A 27669-nucleotide genomic window follows, 5' to 3' on the forward strand; every position below is an offset into this window, starting at 1 on the left:
AACCACTGTTTCACTGTTGTTGGACAGAAGGTGTTTTAACTTCTATTCAACATATGGTAATTCATACTGACTGCATTACTATGTCGAGATGATTCATAGAACATGTTGTGACTTGTTGCAATTTAAAAATACAAAACGAGTCTGAACTTTCCGATCACACCTTGTACCGACATGTAGATGTTTGCTTTCTTGGACATACAAAATGATGCACATAAATGAACATACAAAAACATGTACCAACAGTACAACCCAAATTTTTTAAATTTCATTAACTGAAACTCTTTAGTACTAAATTTGAGGACTATTCCTTACACTCATCATTTCAATTTACTAAATTACTTACTACAGATGTTTCTGAATCCACTTGGGGATTCTGTACTCAAGTCTAAAATTAATATGCTCCTGGTTCCAGTGAGAAATGAAAAGAGTATGAGTTTTATTTCTCATCAAAACCAGTAGCAGGACATCTTCAGACCTTGAAAACAGAATGTGAAGTGCTTTCAGAAATCTGTGCAAGCAAAGAAACAGTAAATTGAAAGTTATGAGCGTAGGGAAAATTCACCAAATTTGGTATTCAATAAACTAAAAATTTTGCATAATTCATGTGGTGTGTTATTTCTTAATATTTAAAATATTAAAAAATTCTCATATTGTGTACTTCACTTACCATATTTCAATAGTATACCTACCTCCACTTGATACAAAATTACTGAAGTTGTTCAAATAATAGTAACCCTCAGCCACAGTATCATTATTGTAATAAAAGTACTGTTCCACTGTTGTATTTCTACAATAGAAAATTTAATAAAATAGTTATCTTTAAAAACAAGCAAAATAACTGTGCATAATTTAGCATATTTACTTAAGAACCAAAACAGAAAAAGAAACTATGAAAAGGATTATAGAGAAGTTTTTATTTTGATAATATATTTTTTAAAATTAATCATATAAAAATGATTCATAGAGTATAATAGATACAAAATATTTAACTAAAGTTCCATTAGCTGCACTGAAAACAGGAGCCAGCAGCAAGCTTTTGTATACACCATGTAGCTTTTTTTTTTTTTTTTTTTTTTAGGTTAAAGCAAGAAACAGTTGAAATGGTAGACTTTGTAATTTTATTTTTTATTCTAATGCTACAGTACACAATAAGAATAAATAATATCTTTAAGTAATAATAGTCTCATTATCTAAAAAAAAAAAAAATTTCTTTCTTAACTCACTTCTAATACAAATGCAGTATTGTAAAGAATTTTTACGGCTATACTTTTTCAGATAAAAAATAATTAATGATGCTGATCAAAACTGAATATCTTACTAACTGTTAATAGCAAAGAAGGCAACTATACTAAGTTTTTAAAAAGCATAATTTATTATCACTGTTACTCTAAGAATGGGAAAGACAACCTAGCCACTCTTAAGATGGAAATGTGTAATTAATTCTTACACTGTCAATGTTAATAAATTATTGCTTTATAACAACGTAGCATAATTTACGCTTACTATTAATGCTAAGTGCCTATGTAATATCTCTGAATAGTTGTATCATATCTGAATACTACACTGAATTCCCAATACATCTGGATGCCCACTAGAGAGTTAAAGCTGCCTACGCAGGCCAACTTCAAATCAATGCACATATGAAGAATAAGGGGAGATCTGATTGAGGCACATAAGATACTGAAGGGAATTGAGTAAAATGAATGGGGAAAACTATTTTTGTGTTATCTGTTAATGATTAAAAATCTGAAAAAAATTTTTTAACTTCTTAAATATAGTCAAATATTTACTGCAATAGTTTCTGAAGTGATTTTTTTTCAATTTTCATATGGAAATTGCTTGTGAGAACCTGCCAGGTGCTATCATTCCTACCACCTTTGCAACTATTTGGCCTTTAATCTGAAGAGTGGTACAGTACCGGATAAGTGCCAATACTGTGGTTTTTTTTTTTTTTTTTTGATAGTTTCAGGTTATATGTTTTTCTTCTCCCACTAGTTCAAAAAAAAAAAAAAAAACCACATTTGTCTTACCCTATTTGTTTTTGAAAGATTTATTATTGTTTTTACATAGTAAAGATGGGAAAACCCAATATTCTCTCAAGGTGGCTGCTACACTGTGGGAAGCAAGATATGTAGTTTAAAATTTCATACATAGTGAAGAGCACCAAACTTGAGATAAATCCGAAAACAGAATACTATCAAATTATATATGATATATTTTTAAACTTTAAATATTTATATATATATAGATATATATACAAAGGGTGCTAGGAAAGTTTTGCAATACAGCTTTGTTTATTTAATTTTTTCAAAGTAATTTCCTCTACATTCAATACAACTTTCCATCCTCGAAACCAATCTTTAAACTAGTTCTGCCAAGTTTCACTAGGGAGTAAAGCACACTCGTTGTCCCAAGCCCGTAGAAGGTCCTCATCACTGGAAAACTGCCTCCCTTTTAGCTTCATTTTCACATGCGGGAACAGTGCAAAGTCGCAGGGAGCAAGGTCTGGACTGTAGGGAGGGTGCTCGAGAAGTTTCAGTCCTGTCGTGGTCAAATATTTGGTGCAGGCTTTGGCGCGGTGAGCTGGAGCATTATCGTGATGGAGGTACCAGGTGTCCATTCTTGACTTTGGCCGCAGGTTCTTCATAGATCCAATGACTTTAGGCAGGCTTGTTCAGTATACCACTTAGCTGTGACTGTCTTCTGCGTGTCCAAAACGACACGTTCCACAATTCCACTCGATTTGAAAAATACAGCTATCATTTTCTTCTTTACAGATCGGGATTTTCTGACAATTACGGGTGTGTCGTCATCATCAAAGACCCAAACTTTGTTTTGAGCCTTGGTCGGCAGATCGTAATAGTACAGCCAAGTCTCGTCACCTGTCACGATGTTGTTCACATACCGAGATTGTCCCTTATCAAACTTATCAGTTGATGCGGCACCCAGAGAGAACAAAGTTTCTTCACGTGCAAATGATCTTGCAGAATCGAACGAATTGCTGGTGCATTTAGGCCCAAAGTATCCTCTATCTGTTGGTAGGTCAGTAAATAAATAAATTTTCTGTTTCGTCAAGCATTTTCCTCACAGCAGTAACGTTTTCCTCCGTAACTGACATTCGTGGCCTTCCCGGCCTCTCAGAATCCTCCAGATGCGAAATTTCCCCTTTGGAATTCTCTATACCACCTGAATATCGTTGTACAATGTGGACAATCATCATCTAGTGCAAGAGTCATTTCTTCTAAGGCACTGGTCTATGGTTAAACCACGCACGAAATTATACCGCAAAACTGCCCTTATCTCATTTCGTGACCACGATGCCATCGCAAGCACTTTACACTCTCACTACTAATGAATAACTGAGCCCATCGACTTGGCGCAGCGGCTACTATGCACGTATGAACATGTCTCAACATGCAGCAACAAGCAGCTTCCTGTGATTCATTGTTGCGTCATATTGCAAAACTTTCCTAGTACCCTTTGTATATATATATAATAAGCAGAAATATACATTTGAAATTTTGTGCCCTTAATGGTCTTTCTGTTTTGTCTAAAACATTTTTCTGGAATTTTCAGCAGGATTATTTTTTTATTTTTTGGAAATAAAATTAAAATATTCAAATTATAATCAACCATAAACTGTTTCAATTAGTTTACACAAAATGTTTTATGGAAGGTATGTTTGGGAGGCCATGACTGCTACTTCACTATAATTAACATTCTGGACAAATATTCTTGTGCTTGTGTAGCATAAAGGCTGAATATAAGGAAGGAAAATGTGGTATTAAATTTCATCTGATATTGTTCCACCAAGGTGTTGGTGTTTTGGAAAGATAGTTCAGATGCAGTTGCTGCTCATACTTTATAGGTTTCTTCAAGGGCATGCTATTGTCTACAGGGAAAGTGTCTTGCCCATTCCAAAAAGATCGGAGAAAATATCAGCAAGTATTTATCATTTAATCAATGTTTTTTTTCCTTTCATATTAATCTGGTATATGCATCATTAGTGATATTAGATGCTAAGTGTATCTAAGAGTCTTTCTCCCCCCACCCACCATTCATCTTATGTCTTGCCTTGGCCTTGCATCTTTTGTAATTAATGAAACATTGAGTTGTAGAACGTTTGCAAAAAATGTTTCACACTTTATTTCCTTCCTGTTTCACTTGATTATGCAAATCATTCCAACAATAAACAAATCATGGTACTGCCATGGCAGCTGTTGTTAGTATTTACTTGGTAATGTGCTAACTGACATTACCTTTCATTCGAATCTGGATAATGTGATCATTGAAGGCAATTAGAAGAGAAAGTTTTCCAATCTGCTTTGGGGAATTTATCTTATCCTTTGGTCTTGTCTGTACTTATATTAAATAAATAAATTTTCTGTTTATACTCCGGCATGACAACCAAGTCAGTAGAATTTACAATAAATCGTCAATACAAATATTTATCGTATTTAGTAGTCACGGGCTTGAACCACGGTCTACTCAAGGAACACGTGTAATGCACTCTCGCTTCTGATCATTTGCAAATGACAGTATTCAGTGGGTCATTTAACACTGTCTGCTCTACGGGGGGGGGGGGGGGGGGGGGGGGGGTGTCAATAACTGTAAGTGATGGATTGTTAAGAAATGTATATATGTATTTAATTCAGTGTTTAATAGTTTCGATTGTGCTGGTCTAGCACCAATTCAATGATCTGCCTTCTATTATCCATGTAGGACAATCCAAATAATTCAGATAGTGCCCATTAAAGTCACCTAATAAACAGAAGAGGTAGATCAGCATATATACCAAAGTATATATGCTGAAGTTCATCGGGATCTTTGATAGTACAGTGGATGCTGCTTATTAAGCTTCGGAACACAGCTTAATTGATAATAATAACTACTGAAACATGACTATAAACTGTTCAGCACTGTTCATTGACGAAGAGTGGAAATGTGTACATAAAAAAGTGGAAGTAAATAGAAAGAAAACATCAAAATCAAGCAATATAAAATATTTTAATTTGCCTGTCTACCACTTTTTTGAGAAAGTCATCAATAAAAATGAAACTATCATAATGTTTCTAGAAATCCACATATACCATACATTAAAAACAAAAAATAAAAAATTATTACAATCAAGAATTATAAAAGGGTTAATGCTCTACCATAAAACTGTCACCGTTTTAGGGTAGAGTATTATTCATGGAGTAACAATACTGACAACCATATTAACTGTATGAAGCAATAGCAGTAACCAGACATGAAATGTGTCAGAGTTCAAGAACAAATCCCCATGCGTAAATCATGATAACACAAAAAAGCAATAACATACCAAAGAGCTGACAATAAATGTCATTTTTTCTATGTATTAGTATATAGTCTGATCGGGACTTTTTCTGAGTGTATAGGACTGCCATACCTCCACAAGTGAAGGAAATTGAATTTATTATTATTATTATTTTTTTTTTTTTTCAATATACTGTGTAATTTTTTTATCATGGGAATACCTGCAGAGTTAAATTAGTTGCTTATAAGCAAATGGCTATGGAATCATATTGAGAAATTAAATTATGGATATTATCAGTATTTCTGATAAGGTTACTCTTACCAAGGAAGATTTCAATTCTCTAAATTGTAGCATCCAGAAACTAGGTATTTGTGAGGAGACCTGAATGAAGCGTTTGTGGCTTTAAATGGGTATGAGTAAACTAAATGCTGATGGCATTCTTACTCTTTCTCAGATGACATACATAAGAGGACATATATTTAAATTGGAAAAGGATGGCTGCAAGACAGATGTACAGAAATTTGCCTTCAGTCAGATAGTAACTGATTGTTAGAATAAACTTCCACTTAGTTCCCAGTGAGGTAACCTATTTAATTGCCAGAAAAACTTGGAAATTTTTTTGTAAAGATAAATGGAAATAAACCAAAGTAGTCTCCCATGTGAAAAAATTGATGATATTATTAACCAGCTATCAGTTGTTGTTTGTTTGTTATTTGGTTTTCAGGAGCTAAGGTCATATTGCTCCGGGGATATGCGGTGGTCATTCCCTGACCTTTCTGCATCTTCCGTATTTGGTGGTCACGGGCTCGAACCCCGGTCTAATCAAGAAGCATGTGCTATGCACTGCTGCTCCTGCTCACCTGGCTATGGAGGCGTCAGCTATCAGTTCTCTGGGGAACTAAAGAGGTTATAGTAATCCATGTGGGAACTACTGACAAAGCAAAAAAGTTTCAGGTTGTGGCAGAAAATGTCACAAGATAGGAAAAATGTCACTAGGTCTGCAAATCTACACAGACATAACAGTAGATCATAACTTTGAGCTTGAATGTCTCTGCAAGGCTATTGGGAATAAATTTTTCTGAGCATAACCTGTCCTAGGTGGTAGAAGAAATTTGCTTAGCAAAGATGGAATTTATTTGAAGAGAAAGGTGGAAAGGTTTTTAGAAATGCTACTGAGATAGTCTTAAGGGCTATCTCAGTAGCTATACTAGATAAGCGCTTGAAGATTTGTTTGTTATTTAGTTTTTAGGAGCATTAGCAACTAAGGCCATATTGCTCCGGGATATGTGGTGGTCATTCCCTAACCTTTCCGCATTCTCCGTATTTGGTGGTGACGAGCTCGAACCCCGGTCTAATCAAGAAGCGTGTGCTACGCACTGCTGCTGCTCCTTCCCACCTGGCTATGGAGATGCCACCGCTTGAAGAGCGAGCGTCAGCTGGTGTTGTGAACTCCTCCAAAACAGCACACTACACATAGCGCTCCTAACGTCAGATCATTTCAAACTAGATGGGGCGCTTCTAACGTTTCACTGGATATCACCAGTGACTCACTATTTCTATTCCCAGTTTCAAGATGGATGTATTGCGCATTTATGTATAGTGTTGATTGCGAGAAGAAAGATAAAACGACGATGGTGGCTTCATCCAGAAAATTTAAACAGGTTAAAAACAGGACAGTTTTATATTATGTTTGAAACACATAGGAAGTCTCCCAAGAAGTTTTTTTTTTATTTTACAGAATCTCAATACAGAGTTTTGATGAACTTTTAATGTTAATTAGTGAAAAAAAACTGCAAAATTTGATACTGTGATGCAAAAATCAATACTGATGTTTACAGCTATGCTTTATGTGCTGTACTGACTGACAGGCCAACTCCCACTAACTGAAATATTTTCTTTGGTTGCAAAGTTACTTTATTTCTACTCGCTATTATTCAGAGATTAAGGTATTTCTATGACTTGGTGTCTTACAGAATTACTTTCAGTAACATAAAGGGTAACTTGCTGTTTGATTTTACCACACGGAACGTCTCAGAATAAAACACCTATGTTACTGTCTTCCCACCGCTTGACATTATTTCCAGATGGAATACTGACAAGTACTTTCCATCCATTTGAAGCAGAAAACATTCTCCACTACTCACACTGTAACAGTTTATTTTCCATGCAATAAAGGATTAGTGTTTGACTTTATGAATGCTCATGCAAAGACACCAGTTTTCAAAGTTTGTAATGCAGCTATCTTTTTTTTTTTTTTTTTTTTGGTAGTTGTTGGCGCATCGGCTTCTATGGCCATAATGCACCCCCAAAGGTTTTTGCAGTACTTTGATCCAAGCCCGAGGCGGGATTCAAACCCGCGACCTTTGGGTTGCTAGGTAGGCACTTTACCCACCCGGCTAACCCGGTTGGCAATGCAGCTATCAATAGAAATATTTCTTGAAATTTCGTTAGACGATCAAATATACATCCAGGAAAAGTGCTGTACCGATATTGTTCCCTAAAAACAATTACAATAAAACAACTTTTTAAAATGGTGTTTTTTTTTTTTTTTTATCGAATGCGCATTGCAATGTTACCAGTTTTACACCAGTTTTCTCCCATTTCCAATGAGGCTTCCAACAGGTGAATTTTCTTAATTTTGTGTTAGTAGATAAATATACATTGAAGAAAGGAAGTATGATCTTTTTGTTTTTCAAAAACAATGTTGCAATTCTTTCAGTCATTTTTTTTATGCCAAGAAACAGTTGCGTGCATTCCCCTCCCCCCCATATCACGCTGGCAACGACTCTGTACTTTGCAGCTTACTGCGTGCTTTCACAATACTTTTCAAAAAAGAAAGACACCACACTGAAGTTATGTTTGAAACGAAAGGTTCAAAATTCGTTTTGGAAGAAGACAGACTGCACGTGATTCTTTTTTGTTAATGCTGACATTAGTTGTACTGTTGCAGTGTATATTTTTCAGCAGTTTTCCCCATTACTGTTTTGATCTTATTTAATAATGATAAGGTTCTTTATTAACTTAAATTATATACAATCATGATTCCGTACATAGATAACCAGAGGAATCTACCAATAAATTGTCTCTGCAAGTGAGACAACTTTTATTTTGTTAACTAATGAAACAGTACTAAAATAGAAGTAATATTTACAATAAATATAAGGTTTAGCAGTTTTAACTGAGAACTTAGAACTGAGCTTTCAGATTCTTCTCATTATTACATAATCGTAATACCAGGAATTCATCCCAGCATGAAAACATTTCTTTTCCGATTTCAATACAACACTGCCTTTATTTCTTTGTTGGAGTAGTCTTTTAATGACGTCTTGTCAAGGGAGGCTTTTCCACCTCACAAATAAAGTCCTCTGTGTCAAACATCGTCTTCCCCAAAGTATAATAAACAAACCAATTAAGGCCACCACTCCATGAATGGGGGAGAATGTCTCCTCAGGCTATACAAATGCCAAGGTGTTCGCGCTTGCAACACCTCCAATGCCATTGGCAGGCATTCAACGCCAGCTAATGTCATCCGAAGCGTCCATTTACTCTCCGCATTGCCAATGCTGTGCTTCAAGCGCACATATAGTATAGCCCTAAGAGTTAAGAGAAGCTGCTGACTAGGGAGGTTGGGGAGCAAGTAATAAGGTCCTCAAGAAAGTGCGTGTGCATGTGTGTGTCTACATACTTGCGTGCATAGCCTAATTTACCATATTCAAGGAAATAGGCAATGAAATAGGTACTAAGATCACCAACAGACCAAGGGAAAACCTCGTGCCAAAGGGATATATCAGGGTACTGAAAAGTAATGAAATACAAAAATCTACCCCATCTATATACTGTAGTAATGTTTGAAGTGTTGTAAGCAAAATAGCAAATTTGAGTTTCTAATCAGACTTATCAACTAATAGTAATATTAGTGGGGCTAACTGAGACAGTACATTGTGAGATAAGGGATGCAAAATTTCATTACAGTCAGGGCTGTGCCAAGACAGGGTGCTTGACCCAAGATGATTTATGATAGTGGTGAAAAAACGAAATAAAATTTAAGTTATGTGGGGGGGGGGGTGCAGTATGAACTGTTTGATCCAGGTAGCAAATTACCTGATTATGGCAAATATATGTGAGGAGGGGGGAAAAGCAAGGAACTCGACATGTTCTTGACCTAGCCTTCACAAGGATCCATGCAGTATTAAGAACGGGACAGTGCAGGAATAGTACTATCATATCTTGGACCCGAATAACAGGTATCACTGATAACGTAATAAAGTGAATAATGTCCAATGAAATCTCAGAGGTTAAAGAAAAAGATGTGTTTCAATTTTGGTGGTGGTGGGGAGAAGGCTATAGCAGATTAAAGCATTTCATTGGCTTTATTAATTGTAAAGAGCTATATGCTGTGGAACACGAAAACACCATGAGAAGTGGTGTTTTCGTGTGTATTTATACATAAATACACCATACATGAATACACCGAGACAAAATAGCTAAAGGGTTTAAATGACATGCGGGATAACCACAAACTATTGTGAGATTGATTCATATAACAATTTTTTGTATATCTCTAACACAACCACTGAGGAAGCTAAGATGGACAAAAGTTGAGTATGAGAAATCCCTGGAAAAGGGAGCCAAAAATGCAGAGTTCAATACTCTCTCTCTGTCTCTTTAAGAAAACCCCAAATATGAAAGGTATTAGAATCTATGCACTGAAGGCTAAGAAAATAGAAGGTACTCTCTGACAGAATTTCTATAAGTTGTAATTTTTGGGAAATACATGTGAACAAAGGTTGTTCCAGAAAACAAATTGTTATTTGGTTTTTAGGAGCATTAACAACTAAGACCATATTGCTCCGGGATATACGGTGGTCATTCTCTGACCTTTCCGCACCCTCCGTATTTGGTGGTGACAGGCTCGAATCCTGGTCTAATCAACACGCGTGTGCTAAGCACTGCTGCTCCTTCCCACCTGGCTATGGAGGTGCCACCAGAAAACAAAAGTAAAAGGAATAAATGAAGAACAGTTGGTTTTCTAAGTTAGGAGTAAGACAGTAAATGGCTCCTGACTGGTTTCAAAGAAATTGAAAAAAAAAAAAAAAATACGGGTGCGATTTCAGAACAATGCCCATGGAAGTATTTACAGAAAAGAAATGCAGCAGAAATTGAAGCCTATGATACAGAGAGAGGGGAGACTTCAAAAGAGGTTTTGGGGTCAGCATCCCAGATGCAAGAATAATAATCTTCACAGTAGTGCAGATTTTAGATTAGTACAGAGTTGGCAATTGTTTAGAAGAAAAATAACACACAAAGAGAGGGGGGGGGAAACACCTTTCCACATTGCCTGTCCATTCTCTCTAATAATTTGTCCAGTTCTTCCTTGAATTTATTCAAACTACACACTTCCACAATGACATAAAAATTTGGTAAAACCACCTAACGGCTGAAGACAAATGTCTGTACATTATCCTGCAATCATCCTTCCTCAACATGGATTTATGCCCCCTTGTGTGTAATCTAATCAAGAGGAAGAATTCCATCAGCATTGCACTTGCTCAATCCATTGAAAGCTTTAAACACCTCAATCAGATCACCTTGACAGTGCCTCATCTACATATACTGCAGCAATTTGCAAAACTGAAGTCTTTCTTGGTAAGACCACCCTTTTGTTCCCTTCAAGCTCGTTGTCCTTCTCTGAACCCGTTTCAGCAGCTCTGCATCCTTCCTAAAATGAGGAAGTACTCATCTTGAGCATGTACACAGGCCTCCAGACTGCCATGCGGTACTCAAGCTGTGGCCTAACCATCCCCCTGTACAACGGGATAATTATTTCTTTATCCCTGACAGCCAAACACCTCTATATCATTGACAAAACCCCATGAATTGTCTCTACTGCTCAGAGAACTTTTTATCGGACCACTCAATTACCCCAAGGTGTTTTTCATTTTCCACTACCATAAGTGTAGTACACACAGATGGCATGTAAATCTGGGATTTCTGCTACCCATATGCAGTACCTTGCATTTGTCAATGATAAACTTCAAGTGCCATTTCTCAGCACATCTGTCTAATTTTTCTAGACAATGTTGCAATCGTTTACCTTGAATATTGTCATTAATCACCTTACAAACCTTTGTATCATCTGAAAACCTGGATATTAAACTTGATATACCTTCATCAATATCATTAATAAATGTAGAAAACAACAATGGGCTGAGAACTGAATCCTGTGGGACTCCGCTAATAACATTAGTCAAGAAAGAGCTGTGTCCATTAATAGCCACACTCTGTCTTCTCCCATTCAACCATCCCTCTATCCATAGCAGCAACTTAAATAAAATAAATTTTCTGTTTATACTCCGGCACGACAACCAAGTCAGTAGAGTTTACAATAAATCATCAATACAAATATTTATCATATTTAATAGTCAAGGGCTTGAACCCTGGTCCACTCAAGGAACGCGTGCTATGCACTCTCGCTTCTGACCACTGGGCTACATCAAGCCTGCCCTTAATGCCACACTGCTCCAATTTGTACAGCAGTCTTTTATGTGCAAAAGCATCAAAGCTTTCCTGAAATCCAAGTATGTGATATCAAAATTATTTTTTGCATCCAGTTCCTTTGTTACTGTATCATAGTATCCAAAATCAGATTGGTCAGACAAAATTTCCCCTTTACAAAAATCCACTGCGACTGCAGTATAATTGAATTCCTGTCTAGATGGTCCTGCACTACTTTTTTATCCAGTGACTCCATCATTTTCCATGGAACAGAAGTTAAGCTAACATGTCTGTAATTACTTATGTCACCTTTTGATTCCCCTTTGTGAACTGGGAACACATTAGCACATCTCCAGTCCATACAGATTTCCTCTGAATCCGAAGATGATTTCATAATTATGGCTTAGGGTTTGCTTATCTCTTTTGTTGCCTCCCTTAATATAATTGGATAAATCCCATCCACCCCAGATGCTTTATGTTTAGTTTCAACAGTTTCTCTTCCACTGTACTCTCGGTTATCATAAAATCATTTTTGTCCCTGCTAGAATTTGATAAACTTCTGGCATGTGTGAATGCAAATACAAAATACTTAAGTCAGTTTGTCAGCAAACTGAGCAGGATCATCAACAGTTAAACCATCAAAATCACATAATAATTTATCTGCATCCCATGCATTTTTCTTCTCTGCCCTAAGACTCACCAGTCATTTTGATATCCATTTAGGTCTAAGCCTTAAGCAGTATTTCTTAGTTGGCATGAAAGGCCTCGTAACTTCTAAAATTATTTCCCTGAATACTTCCCAATTAGAACTTGCTGTTGGTAACATCATCAGCTAGGCCACTACATAAATTTAAAAACTGGCTGAGACCACTGGAGTCACCCTTTATGAATGCAGAGACCCTTCCCTTTACTTTTGAGAGTAGTTATGTATTTAAGTAAACCCATATCACTACAGCATGATCACTGCCACCCAGTGGGTCTTTTACCTGCAAATTCTTAATGTATGAATAATCACTGCTGATAATCAGATGAAGAGTAATGCATGCTCTCTCTCTCATTGCAACAGATGATGCCCAGAGTTTGGCAGCATACATGATTCCAGAAAATATAAATATTTACATATTATAAAATAATTTTCATATTTTAATTTTTACTAAATTAATTTTACTAGCAAGAAGGCTTTCATATTCTTTTACAAAGATGCTCGATGCAAGTTTTAAAGGAAAGTTTGCAGTCTAAAATTATTCCAAGAAATTTAAGTTCCAAACTGGAAGACTGGGCAAAGAGAGATCATAAATTAACATTTTTCAGAGTGGAGTAGTATAGAAAGGACTGGTTGGCTTTAGAGAAGGTCTCAATGCTAGTGAGAAGTTGTACTGAGTTTTAGCTGAATTCAGATTCAAGTTAAAGAAGGTAAGTTAATTATTAAAGTTTGGATGGCAAAAGAAACTTTTAATGCCTTTTCAGCTAGTACTAATGGAGATTCCCAGTTTAAAGGTATAGGCCAAGTGAAGAGGATATCACTGGCATATGAGTGAAACCTATGGTTTTATTAAAAAAAAAAAAAAAAAAGTTTAAAACTGGAGCAAAGATCAGGAGATGGAATCAGGAGGAGACAATGGAGGCTGATAAGGAACAACTTTAGGGGATCTCTGTTTTTGGAATCCTTGGTTAATAAAATGAAATATTCTCTTTGATAGAAAAAGTTTAATGAGGGATAACACAAGATCTTTGACTAGAAGGAATTGTTCAAGTAGAGGAAAAAGACAAGGGATTTAATGGAAATCAAGTCAGATACAGCAGTATATCAAGGGCAAGAGCATGGAGGTGCATCTCCTGATTCCAACAGCTAAGAAGGTTAAGAATTAAGCCATCTAAGCATGTTATGGCAGACTGTTTTCTCATCCCATAATGGATATGTATTGGTCTTCACTAAAGATTTGGGCTGATAAATAACAAAGTACGCATTTTTCTAACAATTTTAGCCAGACTGAAGAAACTGAAATCAGCCAAAAATCTAATATACTGTAACTGGGACTTTGTCATGTGCGCAGTGTGGGAGGAGTTTTCATCTTTCATGTCACGGCATCAGCCAGGGGCCAGTGTTGGAGGGTTCTCTGGACCCCTATGTGTTGCTAAATGAAAATGGCGGGGGGGGGGGGGTCAGGTGTTCCTAATATTTTTCACCATCGGTGCACTTGAGTTCTGACCATTCCTCTAGCTTAATATATCTGCCTAGTGGTAAAATAGGACAATAATCTCATATATCCTGAATATTTTAAGAGGGGGGGGGATCACCCCACCAATAAAATATTACGGTTTCGATTAGCGTTGTGTTACATTAAAGACTTCAGTTATGCAAATTAGTTTAAAATCTGTAATGCTGCAAAAACCTTTCTTTATTTTACAACTTTTCTCTGGTGCTCTGGTGTAAATGAAGAGTTAGCAGAGAGACAATTATTTAAAAAAAAAAAAAAAAACCCATTTAATATAACACATTAACAAAAAAAAATACACACCTTCAATCCAAGAAGATTAAAAAGATTAAAGACACGAGCATTCTAATATAACACATGTGACATTTATGTGAGTTGTTGTTATTTGTTATTTGGTTTTTAGGAGCATTAGCAACTAAGGCCATATTGCTCTGGGGATATGCAGTGGTCATTCCCTGACCTTTCCACATCCTCCGTATTTGGTGGTCACGGCCTCGAACCCCGGTCTAATCAAGAAGCGTGTGCTACGCACTGCTGCTCCTGCCCGCCTGCTATGGGTTTGGGTTTTTTGGTTTTATTGGCGCATCAGCTACTAAGGCTATAATGCGCCAAGACCACCTGCTATGGAGGCGCCCTTTATGTGAGTAAGTCAATATAATAATTAGTTATAGTGGTCACTTGTTTGAGTCCATATTATATTGTAATTTCACATAGGTAGCCATTGTCATTGCTTTACATAGAAAACAAGTTATTGAAAATATCAATTCACTAGCCATATCTGTTAAGTTACCAGAATACTAAGAAACACAAGATATATTAAGGCATAAACATTAAGAAGAAATATATTCTTAGGAAGAAATCATCGTTCCTTATGGGTAAGAATTAACATGGATATTTTCTCTTCAGTTATCATTTCCTCACAATCCTTTCGCTCTTATGAAAAAGGATTCTCACTTACCCCATTCTTCTCTCTCACTCCCTTGCTGTCCTCTCATGGGCAACTTCATTCGGAGGAATTGGGTGGTTGCCTTCGCCTCAACGATAACACAGACACCCTACCACAAAATACTGTCACAACATGTTTTGCATACTATGGTCAAAACTGCTTCAACACCTCCTGACACTTTCCTTCCTTCCACTCTCCTCTCTTGGGTCTCCCAGGACTCAGTTTTTAAAAGGAGAAGATCCTCCAGAGTTTACATAAGCCTGAGGTCTGACCGGACTCTCCAGTACTCGTCTTGTGCACCTGGACGGCACGTGACAGAGAAGGAATGATCACAATGTCCCCCTATCCCTCTCAATCCGTGTCCGGCGACTATCCGAAGTACCAAGCGCATTTCCACATTTGGCACAACTGCTGATACCCAAACACATGAATATCCACTAAAGGCATGTGACTTATGTCCAAACTAGGAGCGTAAGGCTTCTTTGTTTATAATATAGGTTATTTTAAGAAGCAGCTCAGTAGAACCTTGAGAGTTTTGCTTCTATGCTTCATTATAATGGAGTTCATAATTGAATATTACAAGTAAAAGATTTTGTATAAATCCTTAGTAAGTGGGCATAACAAAGGAATAGGGAAGTATTCAAACAACAAAAAAGAGGTTAACTTTGTAATAAGAAATATGCAAGGCAGGGGAAGAATTTTCGAAACAATTAAAACAGGAAAATGAACTCCATTATGACAATACCAGTGTGTTTGTTTTAGGCATGGGAATCACTATGCCCAAGCCAAGAAGGAGGAACCAAAAGTGTTGTGAACATTCTGTTGACTAAGACTAGAGCAGTTCAGTTTAAAGGTAAATGCTTAGAAATATTGATCCTACTAAGGTGGCATATTTATAGAGTTATTGTCACAAAATGATTTGAACCTTAAAATCACACTCACAAAGTTCAGAGCTCTGAACTTAAGTTTTCAAAAATGGTAATTAAGATTTTATGCTTCTAAATAAGGTCATACATCTAGGGAATGTGCACACACACAGCAATGAAACATGTACAGAATGATTAACAAATTTCTACATACATCTAGATATAGGCTAAACCTTCCTGACAAACAACAACAAATTGTGTTTGATTGCAGTGCTGTGCAGCCAGTCCATGAGCTTCTTGATTATGTTATAGTATGAATATTTGTTATGCACTTGTAAGCATTTATCTTGCATTTTTTCTGAATATATTTTTTTCTTTTTATATCCAGTGTATTTCCTTGGGTTGTTTACTCTACATTTTAACATACAAAAACTTAGCCATCTTGACCTGTAGTGTGAAAAATGGAAACCCATAAATAGACACAGTGAGAATCAAAAAATAAGTACCTTTGCTTATAAAATATTTTAAGTTCAAAGGGGCACATAAAATAGAAATAATAAGAATCAATTAAAATGACTACAACTGAGACCCTTAAGAAATAGAAAAATTTGCATAGCAGGAAATAGATTGCACAACACAAATCATTTATCTAAATGTACTTCAATAAAGTAGTTGAACTACGTGGCCACAGAGATCACCAGATCTAACAACCTCCAATTTCTTTGTGGGATTTCATGAAGGACCACATGTATATTAGAGGAAGTTTGGATATAGTTTCTAGAAAGAAATTGAAGTTATAAAGGGCATTCAATAAGTCACCTACCTTGACTATAAATATGCTTGATATATAAAAACTAGCTACATCATACACTCATAAATGTCTATATCTCATTTAGGTTAGTATTAACCATACGGTGCAAGAAAGTCCAAGGCTTCTGCTGCACCAGCCAAAAAAAAATTAATTAATTAAAAAAATAATAATAAATAAAATACATATCTGACTCCCTCCTTACACAGATGTCTACCAAGCTGGCCTTTGAATTTCCTCAAGCTATCAAGCCCCAACCACTCATGGAGGTAACTTATTCTAGTAATTAATAACTTGCTGGCTAAAAGAAAAACTTCTTGCAATCTAGTAAGTCACAGAATGTCTTGAGGGACACTGCAAATCTTAAGGTGGAGGGGAATTTTATCACATTTTTAGGTAGAAGGAATCTATTTTGTAGAGACAGGATAAATTTGAACAAAGGTAGTACAAGGGCTTTGCCATTACCATTGAGGATACCTTAAGGCCGAGGAAACTGCTAGTTAGGGTATACATGGGTAATGTAGATATGCATTTATAGGATGATATGGATCAAAGTAATGTTCTGAGAGTAGTAACGTTTCAAGTGAGCGGGAAGCTAATGCTAGGGAAACAACTTGAAACAACTTCAAGTGGTGTATCAGGGTAGTAAAAACAAGAACACTCAGTCTTCACTGTGTATATATTGATTTCAGGAGCATCATCAATAAAATGATTGAATTCAAACTCCTGGTTTGGACACCTGACATAACAGGGCTAATGGAAACATGGAGCCACCCAGAAATAGGGGATAATGAGTTTCATTATGGTATGTACAATGTATTTAGGAGGGATAAGAAAGATTGGTGGTGTGGGCATGCTTCTTATCAAAAGCACACCTGAACATAATGAAAGCTTTCACAGATTCATAAGTTATGCATGCTGTTATAGAATCTGTGTGGCATGAGTTAGGGGGAAGCAAAGGTATAATGATAGTGGAAATAATCTACAGACCAAAAGATTGTAAAGATTATGAAGAGAGCCTCTACATGCAAATGGGCTGGGCAGGCAAGTGGAAAATGTCTTGTTACAGGTGATTTCAATTTGCTCCTAACTGATTTGAGCAAGTACGAAGGAAGCTCACCATGGAGAACAAAATTTTTAAATCAACTAGATGATTTTTATTTATATCAGCATGTCAAGGAAAATACTAGGAGCAAGAATATTCTAGACATGATCATCACCCACGAACCAGATGACATCATATGGCTGACAGTATAAGAAACATTAGCATGGAGTGATTACAGCAAGGGTGCTCAACCTTTTGGAAGTTGCGGGCCAATTTGAAAATTTGGTACATATTGGGGGCCATACAATAGACAAGGGCGCCTCCGTAGCCAGATGGGCAGGAGCCGCAGTGCCTAGTACATGCTTCTTAATTAGACCGGGGTTCGAGCCCGTCACCACCAAATACAGAGGATGCGGAAAGCTCAGGGAATGACCACCGCATATCCCGGAGCAATATGGCCTTAGTTGCTAGTGCTCCTAAAAACCAAATAACAAACAAACAAACAATAGACAAGTCTTATATATCACTTTTAGGCTCGAATTCAGAAGCAACACTTAAGGGAAAATTTGTTGAGTAAAAACACTTAAAACCGATTGCAGTGTTGTTCCATGCACTTTACTATAACGTGATTCTTTTAATTTTTCAGCTTGAAAATATTGCCCTTGAGAGTTGTTTCTGAATCTGACTCTATGTAATAACTTTGTTTTGTAAACCTAGGGGTCGTTTAAATTTTAAACTTCAAAAGAATGAAACCAACTGCATTTATAAGTAAATTTTATTACAATATAATAGCAATGAACGGAATGAAAGATTCAGTTAATGAGAAAGCTGACTCTTTATTTTTTACTAATAATTCAATGTGAGGAACTATTTCTGTGGTGGCTAATCAGAGGCAGTGCTCAAGATGACAATCAGTAATTTTTGTCCTCAATTTTGATTTGGAGTGCTTCATTCTAGAAAACATCTGTTTCATCATCATCATCATCAGCCATTTTCAATCCACTGCAGGATGAAGGCCTCTCCAGCAACTTTCCAGTTCCTTCTGTTTTGAGCACTGGCCATCCATTTACTACTCAAAATCTCATGAATTTCATCTATCCATCTCCGCCTTTGTCTTCCAGGTTTTCTTCTAGCACCTCTTGGGTACCATTCTGTTATTTTCTTAGTCCATCTGTCATCATGTCTTCGAGCTATGTGTCCTGCCCAAGACCATTTTAGTTCTTTAGTTTTGATACGAATGTCCTTTACTTGAGTTTGCTGCCTAATCCATGTGTTTCTCTTCTTATCTAACAGTCTGATTCCCAATATAATTCGTTCCATTCTTCGCTGTGTAGTTCTTAGCTTCTCTTCCATTCTTTTGGTGAGTGCCCAAGTTTCACTTCCATAAGTCATGGTGGGGAGTATACATTGATTCATTATTTTACGTTTCAGACAAACTGGGATATTGCTCTTCAGTATGTGACTATATTTCCTGAATGCTATCCATCCAAAATTTATTCTTCTCTTGACTTCCAGCCATTTATCATTATTACAGCTAATAACTTGTCCCAGATAAGTATATGACTCCACCTTTTCAATTACTGCTCCTTCAATCATTATTTCCCTTTCTGTGGCATACTTGTTCATCATTACTTTTGTTTTAGCCATATTTATCTTTAGTCCAAAATCCTTACTAACTGTGCATAACTGATTAAGATTTTCCTCTAATTCTTTGGGATCGTGGCTTATGACCACAATGTCATCTGCAAATCGTAAATGGTTTAGGTACTCTCCGTTCACATTGACTCCTTTCTGCGACCAGTCTAATCTTCTGAAAGCTTCCTCAAGGGCAGCAGTAAACAGCTTCGGAGATATTGTGTCTCCTTGTCGAACTCCTTTCTCGATTTTAAATTTCCTACTGTCTTTGTCTAGTCTAATAAAGGATGTAGCACTCTCATATATTTTCTTCAAAATCATAATATATGGAGTATCTATGCCTTGTCTTTCTAGTGCCCGAAACATTGCCTTATGCTGTATGGAGTCAAATGCCTTTTCATAATCCACAAATGCCAGGCATAATGGTGTTTTATATTCATTTGCTTTCTCCATTAGCTGTGATATTACGTGAAGGTGATCCATAGTTGAGAATCCTGTCCTAAAGCCAGCTTGCTCTTTCGGTTGATTCTCATCAAGTATTCTTTCTAATCTGTTAGTAATGACCCTTGTGAACAACTTGTAGATTTGGGATAACAAGCTAATTGGTCTATAATTTCCAATTTCTGATTTATCTCCTTTCTTATGCAGCAAAACTATGATTGCATTATTCCACTGCTTAGGCATCACACCTTTTCTAATGCACTTTGTGAAGAGCCTTGCCAGTTTTTGTGTTATGTCTCTTCCTCCCAATTTTAACAACTCTACAGTAACTTCATCTTCCCCCGGGGCTTTCCGATTCTTCATTTTCTTCAATGCATGTTCTACCTCATCAGGAAGAATATCGGGTATGTCGTATGTGTTGCTACTTTGCAATCCATCTTCCCCACTGCTGGTATCATTCCCTCGCTCCTTGTATAATTCTCTATAGTAGTCTTCTGCTATTTGAATTATGCCTTCTCTGCTGTTTATAAGTACACCATCGCTATTCTTCAGTTTCAGTATCATTTGTCTTTCTGTATTACTGCTCATGGCTGCTGATTTAAATCCTTTGTTTTCCCTTAATGCTTGTTCTACTTTTCTTGTGATAAATCTTCTTATGTCCTCTCTGAGTCTCTTTCTAATGGCTTTGCATAACTCAGTATACTCAATTTTCTCCCTGTCAGCGTTTTTCTGTAATTTGTCATCTTTGGTTCATCATGACAAGTGTTTCTTGACTAATTTTTTCTTCTTTGGATTTCTGTTTCCCTATAGGTTTCTTGGGCTTTATCACTTTCAGAAAGTTGTAATATTCCTCGTCGATATCTTGGTCCTGAGCAGTCTGCAGAAGCTCAAATTGTTCTTAAGTTCCAGTACATACTGCTTTTTCTCCTCCTCTGTTATTTCAAAGACCTTCGTATTATTTACTCGAGTCAGTTTTTTCCTTTCCTTTCCTACATCAAGTGTACATCTTACCATTCTGTGATCACTTCCAACATTTACCTTATATCATTCACAATATATCTTCTGTTAGTGAGGATGAAGTCGATTTCATTAGTTGTTAATCCATTTGGACTCTTCCATGTCCACTTTCTGTTCACCCTTTTCTTGAAAAAAAGTGTTCATTACTGACATTCCTTGAGATTCTGCAAATTCCACAAGTCTTTCACCTCTTTTATTTCTTTCACCAATTCCAAAATTTCCTATAGTTCCTCTTTCTGCGCTGTTTTGCCTTTTTCCAACCTTAGCATTGAAGTCCCCCATAATAATAGTGTAGTGGGTTTTCTGCTCATCTAGAAGACTCTCAATTTCGGTGTACATTTCTTCAACCTCTTCATCATCATAGCTCGATGTTGGTGCATAAATCATTATAATCTTTAGCTTGTACCTCAGAAATCTTGAGTATTAGTCTTGACACCCTTGGTGATGTACTTTTGAATTCCAAAATGTTGTTTTTAAAATCTTTATGGACCAGAAACCCAACTCCACCTTCACTCCTTTCACTGTTTCCATTGGTGTACAGCAGATTTCCACTTGATAAACTTATAAGTGATTCATTTCTTCTTCTTGTTTCAGCCAAACCGATGATATTCCAATTCACATTTTCTAATTCCTTTTCCAGCTCTAATATCCTGTCTTCACCGATGAGTGATCGTACGTTATAACAGGCCAAGTTCAATTTCCGTGCATGGCAGCCTGGTTGTACCCAGAGATTCTTAGCACCCTCTGTTTCCACTCTGATCCTCTTGCTGCCGTAAGAGGGAGAGTGAAAGCTGCTGGGGACTGAGGGCCATTTGTATTGTTGTGCTCTCATTGCTGGAGGGTTTGGTCTTTTCCTCTTCACGCTGACCAGGCGTCTTGAAGAGAACCACTCTACACGTTCGTTGCCACCTAAGTGACGTAACAGGGCTTACCATCGAGAAGGTGTGCATGAGTGGATTTTAGGGAGGCAGGCCAACCGGACTTCTCCTAAATCTTCTGTAATAGAGAGATATAGGATCCATCAGTGTTTTAGGCTGAGTGTCTGATAACACACAGGATACCTGTTCCCCTCTAAGCCCCTTAACATCTGTTTACGTGCTTCCAAAGAGGGAGAAGATTCTTGCTGCATACATTCTTAAATTGATAAATTTTCCCTTTTCTACATATTTTTGGTAAAATTCTAGGAGAGACACTTCATCAAATTTTAAGTGAAAGTTGGGAAAGAGCACGTCACAAGATCGAATTCCAATTTACTGAATGACTAAAATCCATGCACAAATATATATATACACCTTGACAGTTTCTAGAAAGGTCCAGAGACTCGAGAACACTTTTCTGGTAAACACTAGAACTAGAAAGCGCGCAAAAATGTCTCAGTGGCACTAGTGCATGCTCGTTGAGAAGCTGAGCTTTCCTGCTTAACCGATAGGTGGAGCAGAAGTTGCTACACTCCATTTTGCACTATTATATATATATATATACTTTTTAAAATATTTTTTTGGAAACTTCGTTGTGTTCACAGGCCACAAGTGGCCCATGGGACATGGTTTCTGCACCCCTGGATTACAGTATTCTAAGTCAGATACTGAGAAGAGAGAGAGATAGCAGTTGTTAAAGACAAAGGAACGGATTTTAATTTCAGGAAAGTAGATTATGTCAGCTTAAGGTGCTATGTAGTCTCTATAAACCGAAGAGATAGCTCACGGAGCTTAAATACATTAGAATTATGGTGTACCTTTAAAGCTTTAGAATTATGGTGTACCTTTAAAACAGTAACAGAGGCCTTGAATGCATACATAACATTAAAAAAATATAGCAAAATGAGGATTCTGAGTTGGACAAATAATGAAGTATCCAGGCAGATAGATCAGAAAAAGATGGCATGGGGAAATTCACTATGTATGGGAAAGTTACGCAGTGATAAAGTACCAAACCCTATAACAGCTACAGCTTGATCTGTAATTATGTAGAATAAGGTAGATTTATCAGAATCTTTGAACTGTTTTCATATGAAATTTTATCATTTTCATCTTTTATGTATATATAGATTTATTTAAAATTCACATTAATTACATTTATTAGCATTATTAGTATTTGAAATATATTATTTGTGTTTTATCTTTATCAATTTTACAATACTTAATCAAATATTAAAAATGCATTCTTTATTATTAAACACCATTGTGCTAAAACATTTATTTTCACAATAAGGTGCAATTTGGCTATAGAAACTCTTGCATCATCAAGCCTCAACAACAGCAGCAACAGCTTCCATGTTTCATTGTTAATACTGTGCTATACACTGAGTGGACAGAAATCATGGGATACATACCTAGTAACACGTAGGCCCACCTTTCGCCTGGATAAAGGCAGTCACATAGCGAGGCATTGAGTCCACTAGTTCACGAAAACATTCCACAAGTATTTCCATCCATCCATCCATGTTTGCTGCACCACTGTCCATAATTCCGTCGCATTCCTGGGTGGAGGATCCAAAGCTCGAATGGACCTCTCCACAACATCCCAAAGATGCTGCTCCACAGGGTTCATGTTGGTGAATGGGAAGGCCATTCCATGGTGGTAAAATATGCAGAATACTCTTTGAACCATGTTCTAGTCACCACAACTTTGTAGGGAGGCGCACTGTCCTGCTGGAAGAGTCCATTGCTCTGTGGGTCTGCAAGGACGGACACAACCTGGACCGTGCAGAGATGCATCTAGGCATACTAGAGGTCCCAATGTGTACCAGTTGAACACACCTCAGACCATTACCAACTGTCCACCTGCCCAAACAGTTCCTCATTGACATGCCGGGTGCATAGCTTTGTGCAGTTTCCACCAGATACACACCCTCCCGTCTGCTCGAAATAACTGGAAACAGGACTCATCAGACCAGGAGACCAGTCACCAATCATCCAAGGTCCAGTGCTGATGTTCTTTCTCCCAGTTGCAGTGTCGAGTCTTGTGTCGTGGTGTTAGCAATGGGACTCTGATGGGCCAGTGGCTCCCATAACCTATTGCGGCTAATGATCACCTAATAGTCTTGGTGGAGGTGTTTCTGGTGCCTCTCCCTCTGAAATTGGTGGTGATGTGTGCCACCGTTGCTCTCCAGTTGGATGAAACAATGCAAGCGGCACGTGCATCCACCACCTTTCTCTGCCCACAGCACTGTCCATGATGAGATGTTATTCTGGAAATGGTGTTTTCCCGATACACTCTTGATACTGTCGAACGGGGATAGCGCAATTTCTGTACCACCTCCATGATAGAGTGACCCATGCATCGGGCACCCACTATGATCCCTCTTTTAAAGTCGGTTAACTTCATAAAGGTGACTACAGTGGTCTTAGACAGTTTTTAAATTTTATCCAGTGGGATCAACTGATGATGTTTAAAACAGCGAATTCTAAATGGGAAGCCCTCAAAGAATTAATATTGGAAGCTACTAGGCTTTTCATAGCAACTAAGAAATACTGTTCAAGATTTAGACCTAAATGGATGTCAGATGAACTAATGAGGCTCATGGCAGAGAAGAAAAATGTGTAGGATGCATATAAATCATCAGGTGACACAGAAGCTTATGGCAGATATAAGCTAGGCTGTAATCAAGTCACAAAGAAGGTTAGGCAAGCGAAGGCTGATTACCAGAAATGCTTGGCAAAGGATGCAAAGAAAAACAACAAAGACTTCTTTGCTCATGTAAACTCTAGAAGGAATGGGATGAATCAAATTAGTCCACTTCATGTTGGTGGTTCAACTATTGATGACCCTGCTCAGATAGCTGACAAACTGAATGAGTATTTTGCATCTACATTCACAGATGAGGAATTCTGTAAGGAAGAGGAAGACAGAAGTTTACTAAACTTTAACAGGGAGCTGAATGATTTTGAAATAAAGGAGAGCAGAGTTGAGAAATTGTTGAAGTTAAACATAAAAAAGGCACCCGGAGTGTAAGGAATCTATCCAGTTATACTGAAGGAGGCAGCAAGGGTAGTTAGCAAACCCTTAGCCATAATTATAAGAGCATCCTTAGATTCAGAGGAGGTCCCCATGGACTGGAAATGTATCCCCAATTCACAAAGGGGGTTCAAAAGGTGAAACAAATAATTATAGACCTGTTTGTTCAACTTCTGTTCTGGGGAAAATAATAGTCACTGGTTAAAGAAGTGCTGCAAGATCACTTAGACAAGACTGCAGTAATAGTTCAGACACAGCATGGGGTTGTTAAGGGGAAGTCTTGTCTGACCAATTTGATTGGATACTACAATGTGGTCACAAAGGAACTGGATGCAAAAAATAATTCTGATATCATATACTTGCATTTCAGGAAAACTTTTGATACTGTTGCACATGGAAGACTGCTTTACAAATTGGAACTGTATCGCATTAAGTGCAAGTTGCTGCAATGGATAAAGGGATGGTGGAGTGGGAGACTGCAGAGTGGTAATAAATGGACACTGCTCTATGTGGACTAATGTTCACATAGAGCAGTGTGGACATTAGTCCACATAGAGCAGTGGAGTCCCCCAGGGTTCGGTGCTGGGTCCATTTGTTGTTTTGTGTTTATCAGTGATATCGATGAAGGTATATAAGGCTTAATATCCAAGTTTTCAGATGATACAAAGGTTGGCAGGGTTGTTAATGACAATATGCTACTGCGACAGGATCTAGAAAATTTAGGCAGATGGGCTGAGATGGGCCGAGAAGTGGCAACTAGAGTTTAACATTGACAAATGCAAAGTACTGCATGTGGGTTGCAGTAACCCAAGAGAAACACGCCAGCTTCATAGTACTACACTCAGGGAGGTGGAGAATGAAAACTACCCAAGAGTAATTGTGCAGTCAGATAGGTAGTTCTCTGAGCAGTGCAGACGGGCGACCAGAGCAGGTCATGGAGTTTTGTCAATAATATATAGGAATTTTGCTAGCAGAGACAAGGAGGTGATTATCACCTTGTATAAGGCAATGGTAAGGCCACATTTTAGGAGGATGTACAGTTGCTAGAATGAGTACAGAGAAGGGCAACAAGATTAGTGAGTGGAACAAAGGGGTGCTGCTCTTACCAAGAGAGGCTTAAGTTCTGCAAGTTGCAGCATCTGGGGAATAGGCACCTACAAGGTGATCTGATTGAAGTGTATAAGGCCTTGAATGGTTTAAACAGGCTCAATGCTGATGGGATACTTCTGCTTGCTCAGATTAAGAACCTGAGGGGGCATAGATTCAAATTGAGGAAAGACAGTTGCAGAATAGTTTGAGGACGAGAGTTTCCTGTGCGGACATGCCTTTCTGCCGCTCCTGGAACAGAGAAGTTTTTTTCTGATTTATTTTCTGCTTTATTAGTTTAAATTGACATATTACTTATTTCTAGAGTAGCTTTATATTCCTATTTACGGTATTTAAAGTTAAAGTAACTTAGATAGAGATTTGTAGGTATTACTTAATATCGGAAAGGGTATCAAATCCAAGTGTTTACCGTTCATAAACAGCCGCCATTGTTGCGTGAAAATTAATCAGTAAAATCTATTAATCTTGTCGAACTTCATTGGCAATTAAATTGCACTTTTAACTATACATATAACCACTTAGGTTACGGAACATAAATAATTAGTAAAAATAAATAATTAATACATAACTTGATACGGAAGTTATATAAAGGCATTTTGTAGATAACACTCGTTACTGAAACGCGATACAGCATATCCGGAATTATAGTATAGTGCATAATATAATATTGTCAATTAATCAGTAGATCTATTAATCTTGTTAAACTTCATTGTCAATTAAATTGTACTTTTAACTATATATATATATATAACGACTTAGAGTACAAACGTAACAAATAATTAGTACATTCTTGATACGGAAGTTATATAAAGGGAACTCGTAGATAACACTCGATACCGAAAAATAAATATAGCGTTATAACTGTGTTAAGATACAAGTTTAAGGTTTTAATTTTGTTCTGAAATTGTAATTTTATTGACATTTAAATCGAAATCATGACTCTGACCAGAGCAGCAAAGCAAAAGGCTCAAGCTAATGGGAGTGCTGTGACTCAGGGGAGAACTGAGGGGGGCAGTTGCCCTCTGAATCACAGCCTTTTAAGATGCACTGTTTGCTTGATGTTTGCGGAGCAATCGGGTATGGGACATGATACTGCCATGGGGGATGTCTTTGTGTGTGTGCACGATGCAAGGAGTGCAAGGAAATTAGGCGACAACTCGGCGTTGTTATGGGCCTATATGAGACCTTGAAGGACAGGGTGGATGCCCTCGAATGAAATAAATTGAGGGCCCATCAAGCTCTCAGCTGCCCACATCAACACCAGAACTTGCACCTGGTCATCTTGCAACACAGAGGCAGCCCCCAAGGCAGAATGCGCTGGTCCCACAGGAACTAGTAGTTGTTGGTGACTCTATTGTCAGGGAAACGGGGAACATGCTTTGTAAAAAGGATAGGTGGAACAGGACCAGGGTATGTCTGCCAGGGGCAAAGGTTGATGACGTGGTAGAGCAGATATCATCTTTTAAGGGCACTAAAGGTAATATAGTTGTACACGTTGGCACTAATGATATTAAGAGTAGGAGACCAGCGGAATTACTTAACAAGTACAGGTCACTGTTGAAAAAAAGCCGTGAAGTAGGGTTGAATTTGAAAGTGTCTGCAATTCTGCCCAGACACGATAGGAGGGAGTATATGATGAGAGCCTTGTCGATCAATTCAGCCCTGGAAAGATGGTGCAAGGCTCAAGGGGTAGAATTTTTTTCAGCCTGGAATGTACTTGTTAACAGGAGAGATTGCTTCTACAGGGATGGGATACACTTAAATAGAAAGGGTGCAAGAATATTTGCTGATGCTATCGAGGCAGTGTTAGGTGGGTCGGAAAACTGCTAGCTTGGGGGGAGACAAAGACTAATAGATT

The 27669-nt window shown here is 37.5% G+C and overlaps 1 protein-coding gene across 1 annotated transcript in view; it reads right to left on the minus strand.

The window, feature by feature from the left end:
• Positions 1-27669, minus strand: part of LOC150085996 (two pore channel protein 1-like) — a 312161-nt gene that overhangs the window by 35652 nt on the left and 248840 nt on the right. Inside the window, exon 20 of the mRNA XM_090374763.1 lies at positions 690-787. Within this exon, the coding sequence (XP_090230889.1) occupies positions 690-787 (98 nt within the window). The remainder of the gene's footprint in view (positions 1-689; positions 788-27669) is intronic.

This window comes from Mastigoproctus giganteus, chromosome 5, assembly GCF_048544385.1.
Source record: "Mastigoproctus giganteus isolate SK-2022 chromosome 5, ASM4854438v1, whole genome shotgun sequence".
Classification (NCBI taxonomy): domain Eukaryota; kingdom Metazoa; phylum Arthropoda; class Arachnida; order Uropygi; family Thelyphonidae; genus Mastigoproctus; species Mastigoproctus giganteus.